At 50.2% G+C, this 10,366-nt stretch overlaps 3 protein-coding genes across 3 annotated transcripts; 2 read left to right on the top strand and 1 right to left on the bottom strand.

The window, feature by feature from the left end:
* Window positions 1-2,003: 2,003 nt before the first annotated feature.
* On the top strand, window positions 2,004-3,764 carry EPUS_07353 (uncharacterized protein; the record flags this gene model as incomplete). Its single annotated transcript, XM_007805659.1, has 1 exon — window positions 2,004-3,764. One exon carries the CDS (start codon window positions 2,004-2,006, stop codon window positions 3,762-3,764), a length of 1,761 nt encoding a protein of 586 aa, XP_007803850.1.
* A 552-nt stretch (window positions 3,765-4,316) lies between these two features.
* EPUS_07352 (uncharacterized protein) lies at window positions 4,317-6,238 on the top strand (the record flags this gene model as incomplete). Its single annotated transcript, XM_007805658.1, has 2 exons — window positions 4,317-4,442; window positions 4,493-6,238. The coding sequence occupies 2 exons, from the start codon at window positions 4,317-4,319 to the stop codon at window positions 6,236-6,238; spliced, it is 1,872 nt and encodes a 623-aa protein (XP_007803849.1).
* An 848-nt stretch (window positions 6,239-7,086) lies between these two features.
* On the bottom strand, window positions 7,087-9,427 carry EPUS_07351 (uncharacterized protein; the record flags this gene model as incomplete). Its single annotated transcript, XM_007805657.1, has 10 exons — window positions 7,087-7,484; window positions 7,546-7,635; window positions 7,761-7,778; window positions 7,829-7,908; window positions 7,968-8,001; window positions 8,055-8,100; window positions 8,166-8,233; window positions 8,286-9,170; window positions 9,241-9,307; window positions 9,377-9,427. 10 exons carry the CDS (start codon window positions 9,425-9,427, stop codon window positions 7,087-7,089), a joined length of 1,737 nt encoding a protein of 578 aa, XP_007803848.1.
* Between the last annotated feature and the right edge of the window lie 939 nt (window positions 9,428-10,366).

Genomic DNA, 10,366 nt, shown 5'->3' with positions numbered 1-10,366 from the left:
GGGGGAGGGTGGATTTGTAGATTACGAGGAATTTTCTGTCGTTATTGGTGGTAGAAGAAGAAGAGGAGGAGGGGGAGGAGGATTCAGCGTCGAGTTCGACGGTTAGAACGCCGTTTCTGGCGCTGAGAGCGAATTTCGTGTCTGAGGTTTGGACCCAGGCGTTAGCGCTGAGGGCACGGATGTGTCGCTCGCCCGAAGTGTCGTCGATTAGGTCTTGGACTGTGTCGTAGTGGGTTATGGTTAGGCGGTAGTCGGATATGTCGGCTGAGGCAGATGACCATGGTGATGGGCTTGGTGTTCCTCGGTTCAAAGAGTCTTGCTCTTCGAGACGACGGATTTTGAGGTCTTTCATTTGAGCTGGAGTGGCTTTCTCTACGATCTCGGATGGATCGAGGCCGAAGAGGGTGGGCACCGACACAATGCCTGTTTCTAGGGACGAGACCAAGTCAATAACATGACAATTATCTTTGCCAGGATGCAGACGCATGCCACGTCCGATCATCTGCACAAGAAGATTGCGAGACTTTGTTGGTCTAGCAAGGAGAACGCAGTCGATGTTGGGTATATCGGTGCCTTCGGTGAATACGCCGCAGTTGAGCAGGACAGGGAATTTGCGCTCTCTGAATGAATCGAGTCGCTCTCCGCGTATACGCTTCTTTGTGGAGCCAGTGATGTACTGAGCATCAATGCCATGTTGCCGAAAGACTGAGGTTAGATTGGAAACATGGTCTAGGTCGACACAGAAGACCAATGTGGATTTGCGGCTACCAGCTTCTGCTTGCCATGCTTTGAAGGTGATCTCATTGTTCTCCGGAGTGTTGACCGCCTTCGCCAGCTGTGCTGTTGCGAAATCTCCATCATTTGACAGCTTGACCTTGGAGAGATTCGCTCGTGACTTGACTGTTGTGAACATGACATCGGCAAGCCATTTCTCTCCGATCATGTCGATATAGTCCTTGTGGTAGACGATATGATCGATGGCTGCTCCTAAGCGCAAGCCGTCGAATCTTGAGAATGTTGCAGACACGCCCACCAGGGCAGGCCCTGTCTCTCGTGGTATCTCGAGGCCAAAATGCTCCAGGACTTGCATGTACCCAGGCGCAACAATGTGGTGTGCTTCGTCGACGAGGACTAGTTTGAACCTCGAAGGCTCGAATTTGGACAGTCTATCCCCGGAGACAAGACTTCGAACTGACGCCACCGTAATGTCTGCAGCGCCAGATGCTCGGGTCTCGCCCATCTCTATTTCAATGCTCTTTTCAGGGTACGCCTTCTCACAGTGACGCGCCGCTTGCTGGACAAGCTCGCGTCTATGAGCGAGGATGAGCGTCTGATCAGCATTGCTTGTCTGGGATTGCACGCGATCAATGAGTCGAGTAAATATGACCTGCTCGTCGTATCAGTAGCTTTTCAAGGTCTCCTTGGAGGCAGAGACTCGTACCGTCTTGCCGCTTCCAGTTGCTAGAGATATGCCCAAGCGCTTGTGACCTTTCTCAAGGTATGAGAGGACTGATTGAATGCATTCCTCCTGATACTGGCGCAGGCGAATTGCTTCCTGCGGCGCTGAAGGGATAGCATGGGTAAGAGTGGTAGCAAGTGGCCGCCGCGCTGCCGCAGCCCTTGTCAGTGCTCTGGCTGTTCTTAAAGTCCTCGGGAGCCAGAAAGGAGCTTTGAGCATGCTTCATGGTGCGATGATGCGAAGCGGGCTGTAAGCTAGAAAGATGTACAGAGGAGAGGCAGCAAAGTACAGCACCGTACAGTACCGAAAGAGGCAATTGGGGTTGCAAACATAGCAAACTAGGAGCCCACTCTCTTTTTCCAGGCTGCAGCATAATGCAGAGGGCCATACTGGGTGAGTAGCAACCACAGAACTACCGTTATCTTCTCAATATCAGACTAGTACCATCTAATCAATATGCTGGAAGCAATCAACATAAGCGTAGAGCCCGCGGTACCGTTGTCGCATGACTGCTTGTCGTGCGCGGCTTCGTACTCGCCCAACCATGGACACCGACTCCAGCTACGAAGATCCAGCAGAAGCCGGCGAAGAAGAATCAAGCGCAGATGAGTTTGTCAAGCCCGCATTCCCACCTAGCTCCACCGAAGCATTGAAGGTGGTCAAGCATTCGAACAATGCACATCTCGCCACGCATAGAAAGAGGAATGGCACCGAGTCTAGAGAAGAGCGATGGAACCGCCTTCAGAGCCATTACAACGACCAATACCTCAATCTCCTGAACGAGAGCAGTCTTAACGACCATGACCTCGTGAAAGATGATCTTGGATCTACACAGCTTGGCTCAACTACTTGGTCGAGTTTGGAGAAGGAGCGGTTCTTCCTTGCTTTGTCGAGGAGATCCAAGGCCGACATACGCGGTATTGCGACCATCATCGGATCAAAGTCTGAATTGGAGGTTTACGAGTACCTACGGCTACTAGAGGAAGAGCACAAGTACAGACATCTTTACTCAACGGAAGTTGATCACATTAGCCACGCTGATATACCAGCTGCTGCAGAGCTAAGCATTGAGAGCGAAGCATTACTGGAAGAGGCAGCGGAGGCTCTGACCGTCTACCAAGATAGATACGACCATGCCATTGGAGAGCAGATGCACCAGGGCCGCTGGCTAGTTGATGATGTCCAAGCCAAAGCATATGATGAATTGGTCGACCATACTGAAGGCGGCATTTCATCTGATGCTAGTCTGTCGACTGAATTCTCGATACCTGCAAAAGGCATGTTCAGGCTGTCGTCATGGTTGTCGTTAACGGAACAAGTCTTCATGAATTCTGACCCTACTCGTACGGAGAATAACTGGACTAGCTATGCAGCTGAAGATGAGGTGCCAGCTATAACTGAGGGAGCGATATCCGATCTCTATGAGATAGCTATCCATCAGCTACGAAAGATAACGCAGACATCAATTTTTTGTGCAGAATCACGGATTCGCACTACAAGGGACCGCGCTTACACGGCGAAGGCACTCGTCAAGGCACAAGATGTGGCTGCTGCTATCAGTATATTGGGTCTTCCAGATGATCGCTCTCAATTTTGGCTTGGGCTCGCGAAAAGGAACCAACTGAACGTCGTCAATGATTATCGTAAGAAAGACCGAGGACGACGAACCTTACTCACCTATGACCAGGTTGAGAGTATTCTCGGCGAGACGCTAGCACCGCATAGAGGACGTAGATCTCATACAAGTGCATCTAGTTCCCTGTGTGTGTCTGAAGATTCAGACCATGTGACAGAATCCGGCATGTCTGAAGACACTGATGATTCGGATGTCCTCGGCTCCGACCGATTTGAACCGAGTAGAGACGCGACAACATCCACAGATGAAGTCATGGAAGAAATGGAAGAAAATGATGACACTGAGTCGAGTACCGAATCGTCTGACGAAGAGCTATGTGAAGACGACCAAGACCGTCGCTTGGAGAACTTGGATCAGGTGTACAGCCGACGTCAAGAGCTGCAACTGTATCATGATCTGGGGTGGGCAAAGCTGGAGGACATTGAAGTGGCGCATGTGGAGAAGCTGAGGCCCGGGGAAGAAGTGGCGGGCATGATGAAGCGCAAGAACAGGGCTGATCTCGTTGACTGGCGCGATTCAATAACCAGATACGTGGAGAGCTGGGAGGAACATGGTCAAAGCTTGGAAGAAGCTGGCTTTGCTGAGAAGCGAGAAGGCGCGAAAAGAAGGAGGATAGGAGAAGGCACAGGACCGCGAAAAGACCTTCCATTCAGGTCTCTGCCGAGATGAGATGAGATGAGATGAGCACTCCAAGGCTTTCAGGCTGCAAACGGAGAGAAAGAAATCCATCCGCCTTGTCAATGCGTGATCTGAAGTCTCACATTAGGACGGAGGATGGAGTATTCTTATTGGGAAGCCGGGCGGAAGATCAGGAAGATCTTTATTCATCCTGGCGCGAAACCATCACGCTGGCAGGCCAAGGCGTTTGCGTCTAAACTGCATCAAGTATGTAGGCACAAACACTCCAAACACCCCAATACCGTCAATCAATTGACAACAATAGCATGATTCAGTGACTCTCCCAGCCTCCTCACTTTTCACCTGCACAATTCAATTGCAGAGCTGGACCCCCCACGCAGCCAAGGCCACACAAATTCACGCCTATTGTCAAGTGCGATCCATTCTTGTACAAGCACATAATCGAGCACCTTACCCTTCGAAATCTGCCAATAAATGCAGCATCACAGCGGAGTTTGCTCTTGCTTTCTAAACAATATATGCTGTCCTCCTACAGCTTAAGAGGCACTCATTTCAGTAATCCATAGCTTCAAATACCCAAATATGCCTCTTCAAGAAATTGGCGCGCAGGACGACAGACTCCTCCAAGACATTGCCGACCGCATGGTCAAATCGCACAAAATACTACTCATCACTGGCGCCGGCATCAGCACAAGTTGTGGTATTCCTGTAAGGCTTGAATTCCGAGCGGCAGTTTGTTGAGCTCACAATATGTGCAGGACTTTCGTTCTAAGGACGGTCTCTATAATCTCATACCAGAACAAACACCCACTCCTATGTCCTCGATGCCTTCTACGCCGTCCAGAAGTCGCTACTCCTCTGAGGAGTACTTCCCTTCCTCCAGGCCGACTACTAGCAGCCGAGTAACTGTCTCTCCCACCTCGAAACTTAAAGGACAAGACCTCTTCGACGCAAGTGTCTGGAAAAATGCCCACACCACCGAAGTCTTCTATCGTTTCATTGCATCGTTGCGACAGAAGATTCGGGACGAAGTGAAGGAAACAAGTCCGACTCACAAATTCATACGCACTTTGCGGGATGGAGGTAGATTAATGCGGTGCTATACGCAGAACATAGACGGACTTGAACGACGGGAGAATTTGTCCATGGACTTAGGCCATGGCAAAGGCACCAAGAAGAGGTTTATGAAGAAAGTATGGGAAGCGCCACGTCCTGAGGCAGCACAAAACAGCGATGCAGATGGTGGATGCGAAGTTGTGCCTTTGCATGGAGATCTAGAGGTCCTACGGTGCACGTTATGCCTGGAAAGAAGTCCATGGACCGAAGAGATGACTGAAAGATTTCTGAATGGACTGGCTCCGGAGTGTTCAGTATGCGCCAGAAAGAGTTGCGACAGGCAAGAGAGAGGCAAGCGCGGCGTCGCTGTTGGCTCCTTGCGACCCAACATTGTGCTTTATGGAGAGGAGCATCCTTCGAATCAGCTGCTAGCGCCACTTGTTCCATTCGACCTGGGTAGCGGGCCGGAAATTCTGATCATCATGGGCACCTCGCTGAAAGTCCATGGACTGCAGAAAGTGGTTAGAGAATTCGCGAAGAAGATCCATGCCCGGAAGGATGGCAAAGGAAAGGTCATCTTCGTGAACAGGACCAAACCGGCAGAAAGTGTCTGGGAAAATGTGATTGATTCATATGTGGCCATGGACTGTGACGATTGGGTGATGGACTTGAAGAGGAGGCGACAAGACTTGTGGTGGCGACAAGGCGAGCTGGATCTGAAAACTACGAAGCCTACCACCAAGAAGAGGAAATGCACTACGGATGACTCTCCTACACCGTCGAAGCGACCCAAGATTGTTGTTGAAGTCCCGACCAGGCGCCGGACCATGACAGCAACACCATGGAAGCCCGAAGTCATGAAAGCAGAACCTGATTCATCCCTCATGACACCTCCACCCAGCCGTGGAAAGGGTTCGGCCTCAACACAACGCAGTGATACGCCACCACCCTTCGAGCCACTCACTCCGCCATATTCCGGCCCCACCTTCAAAAGACTCCTGTTCAACAATCCATTTCGACGCCTCTTCAGCACGCCTGCACAACCGCCATCATCTCCGCCCAGGAATACCTGGAAGCCCTCTATCCTCCAATCCGACCGAAGCGGCATGACTTCTCCAGAGCGCCCAAGCGTCTTCTCGCCAATCGAGGAGAGAGCCGAGAGACGCACGAAGAGGTCGCAGCAGGTCATCTATGAGGATGATCCCGAGCTGGAGATTGCGGAGTCTCAGGATGAGGATGGCGAAGAGCGTGAGGGAAGTGGGAGTGTGTTGGATACGCCGTCGAAGAGGAAGATTGAGGTCCTGAGGCCGATTTCGGATTCTGCGCTCAATCTTGGAATGGGGAGGGAGTGGCCTGTGGAGGCGGGTAAGAGGACCGTTGCTTTGGCTGGCGAAGAACTTGAGGGTGGGCGGACGGCGAAGAGGAGGAAGAGGGCATCAGTGGCTTGATTGGATGTCAGGATGAGCTTGTAGCACAGAGAGATGGTAAGGTACGATGAAGGGTATTCTGTACGGTACAGCCAGTACAGCCAGTACGTCTGTGTACGTGAGAGGCGCTAGAATACGGGTATGCCTGGCCATAGTGGCCCCTAGAGTCGAGCAGAGAATACATATTTATTTCCACAGTCACAGAGTTCGGGGGTCATGATTCCTGATTCCGGAGAGGGTAAAAAGCGCTCATCTGGTTTAACCCATAAGGCCACCCCTCGACTCCACGCTGAATGTCCTCCAGAGTTACATTTGCTCAGTAAGATACATGATGGTGAGATGCACAGCGTCCTCCAGCTCCTCGTATCATCCTCATATATCTGGAGGACATGTACGAAATCATGGAGGAATAATAAAACATGTTCTGCGAAAATGAAAACAGACTCTGGTCTAACTTAGTAAGACTAAGATGGACTGCGAGGATCTCGCAAGAAGAGGGCACGGAAGGACTATTTCGCATCCAGCGAGGAAAAGATTGAAGGTCTAATAAGTAGAAATTTTTGGGGGCGGTGGAGAGATTGATTTCTTTAAAAAGGAATAATGATAGAACAAATTCCCGAACTTTCTTTCACGAGTGTGGTAGCAGTGGTGCAGCTTTGACAGCATGGCGTCCCCCCAAACTCCAGCACCAATCACCATCTCGCAATGTCCTATCGAACAACAACGATTTTTGATTCCAAAAAGAATAAAAAATTAAGGAAATGATCCTCCATTACAGCCCAGGATTTACAACGCCGCAGCGCCCTCCAGAGCGCAACCGAATCGCCATTACCGAGTCACTTTCCTTTTCCTAAAAACAACCAAATCACTCAGGCGGTAACATTCCTCCCCTCCAAGAAGTACCCAGCGTTCAGCACCGCCAGCTTCGGACAGAATCCATCACCAGCACAGGTGACGCCCGGAGGACAGCATATCGACACATCGCCATCACATATATGACACTGTGGACTCTCCGACTCAGTTGAGTTCGTCGAGTTCATAGAGCCGAAGGGACTCGTGGAGTTGAAGGGATTGGTGAAATTCAGTGGGTTCAGGCTGGGGTTGAATGCTGGTAGTGATGTTCCCTTGAGCGTAGGAATGACGCCGCTGGTATGGTTGAGTGCGCCGAATGCGCCGAACGCGCCGATTTGCGGCAAGCTTGTTGGGAAGCACTTTTCTGATGCTATAACCACTATTGTGCCGTAAGAGCCGTTCCCGAGGTTGCTGGCTGTTGAAGAAGTTCCCTGACACGGTTAGGATATCTCGAGAGTATGGAAGGGGAATCTTACGTTTATTGGTATGACTGAGATGGTGCTCGTCATAGTGCCAGATGTACTCGATGGGTACACCAGCGAGCGAACGTCCATGGTAAAGGTACCCTAGATTTGGTCACTCTTGCTAGACACAAGGAATTTAGAGGTTTCGAACCTGGCCGTAGATTGTACCACCTCCCAATAAAGTTAGCTGTAAATTACTGCAAAAGGCGATCAATGAATCAACATACAACCACTGACAGTTCCAACTTCGATTGAGTTAGTCAGGTTCCAAGTACACATTTTCTATGAGACTTACCTCCAGATGTGGATCCTGATGTCACAATCGGTATCAAACCTCCGGCCACCCAGACAGTGCCGCTACCAATGATGATGCCCCTTGAGCACGATCATAGTTAGCGCTGAATATAATTGTGATGGATGAGCTTTTTTCTCACGTTCCGACGGCATAACCACACCCAAACACACTTCCTTTTGGCAGTCATTAGCTTCACTTCACGATATCGAACATGTTTTCCCCGCACCTGTGCCAGTGAAATCTCCTTCCTGGGCGTGAATTGTCCCTCTTCCCTGTTGATTCAGGTATTAGTTGAGCGTTTTGACTATCATAGGATCTGAAGGTGACTCGCCGTCACTATGCCACCTCCTGATACAGTACCACTTGAAGATATGCCAATCAGGCCGCCGGCTATATAAACGGTGCCTAAATGTCTCTGGTTAGCATTCAATTACGGACGACATGATGAAGAGCCCACCTTCGCCTTCGAGCAATCCATATCCAGTCCCCCTTCCCTCCCCCACGACGAGGGCGTTAGACGGAGTGACGAAAGATGGCGCTGGGGTGATAGTAGAGGGTATTGATGTGGATGTTGTAGAAGATGTTGACGCAGATACTGATGCTGGCGAGCCTGCGCTGGAGGACAGTTCAGTAGTGGTAAGACTCGAGATAGCGCTATCACCTGAGGTAGTATTTGGGAACGTCTCAAAGTAGCCACTCCCAGAAAATGTTCCGCATCCCTCGAAGCTGTAAGGTTGAGAAGCGCTCACTGATCCCGAGGTCACAACCGGTATTCCTGCGATATACACCGTACCGCTACCGTTTAATTCCCCAACGCCACTGCCCTTACCGCATCCTTTACCATAGACTGCGGATCCCGTGAAGACACCTTCTCCCTGGAGGGTGCCGCAGCCATTAACTATTCCATAGGATCCACTGACCACTCCAGAAGACACGACAGGAAAATAACCCCCAACGTATACTGTACCGCTCCCCGACACTTCGCCTGACCCTGTGGCCCGTCCACAAGCCACCAGCACGTTACCAGTAAGCGTCTCAGGGTTTGGAGGAGGTGTGATGAATGATCTGATCGAAGACAGCGAGGTGCTTGAAGATATTCCAGGGATCACTGAGGAAGTGCTTGTGCCCGAAATTGTAGTTGACTGAGCCGTATTCAATTGGCCGGAGGATCCTGAAATACCACTAGACATAATAGTATTCTGCGAGAAACTAGTGGTAGGCCCAGAGGAACCGGAGGCAGTCAATGTTGCCAAGGTATCTGAAGGAGACGAGGCAGGCGCGGCACCAGAAGAACTGGACGTTACGGTTTGGACAGAAGTGAAATTCGATGACGAAGACCCATCTGTGCTCGTAGGCCTAAATACCCCACTATACGTCGTAGACACAGAGGAGGTCGAGGAGGACCGACACACGTTTGATGAGGATGAACAGCACGGGATCGTCGTACTCGTCGAATTTGTTGAGAATGCACCACCGTAGCTAGCAGGGAAACAATTTATGGTTGAGGAACGGCTATTGAGCTGGCTACTGCGAAAGACGCCTTCGTACGAGAAGGGGGTGCATGTGCCAGAAGATGATGGCAGGGTTGAAGACCCGCATGGAGTGCAGGAGACCACCAGAGGCTCAAACGCGAAAAGTCCACGATATGCGCCGGTGTATAAGGTTGTATAGCCAAGTGTATTCGAAGATGTAATCAATGAGGGCCCCCTGAAAGTGGTATTTGTGGGAAGTTGTCGTGGCCGAGGAACGGGATGCTGCGGGACCACAATGCTCTTTTCAGGACCTCCAAAGTCGTAATAGCATAATACTGGTACCGGTAGCAGAGAAAAGAGACCGAAGAAAAGTAAGTGCCTCATATTGAGGCATGTATTGACAAGAAGGGCACCAACTACCATCAATGTGATTGAACTGTGTAGAACGGTAGGAAAGAGAAAGACGCCAAGCCAGACGCACTTTGCGCAAATAGTAGGACTGAGTACGCTTTGGAATGTGAATTCCTGAGCAGCAACAAATTAGCAAACATGTACGATAATACTGTAGAAAGCACCTTGTTTGGTTATCTATCATGCTGGGTGGTCATAAAGGACGCATCTTTCAAAGTCCTCATGGCATTAGCGTTCTGGGTAAAAGTCACATATGCCATCGGTTTGCCCTTATTTGGTCTGTCCATAACACTCATGTGACATCAAGCTGCCCCTTGAGCACTTTCAGAAGTCTAGCTTTTCATCTACTGTGATATGACCGCGGTTCAGCTGATTATCAGTAGAGAAAACAATGATTATGTGCAAGCTGGAAGGCCCCCATAGATTTTTAGCCTAGTAGTAGTAACCCATTGACTAAGTACTGTGCGTTGCAAAAGTGCTGTAAAACCTTGGCGTTGTATCGAGAATTGCTGCCACCGCTGCTGCTCCTGACAATCTGTCTTGAACTCTCAGAATACGTATTAGCCTCCTGTTCAATGCATATTATTTAGTAGTTATATACTAGGAAACCTCGTAACTGGCTGACTTCTGAGTTATAAAATCTTAGCTAGTAGAT

The sequence above is a fragment of the Endocarpon pusillum genome (assembly GCF_000464535.1).
Source record: "Endocarpon pusillum Z07020 unplaced genomic scaffold scaffold4400, whole genome shotgun sequence".
Lineage (NCBI taxonomy): Eukaryota > Fungi > Ascomycota > Eurotiomycetes > Verrucariales > Verrucariaceae > Endocarpon > Endocarpon pusillum.
The sequence above is the reverse complement of the archived record's forward strand: the minus strand, read 5'-3'. Positions and strand labels throughout refer to the sequence as shown.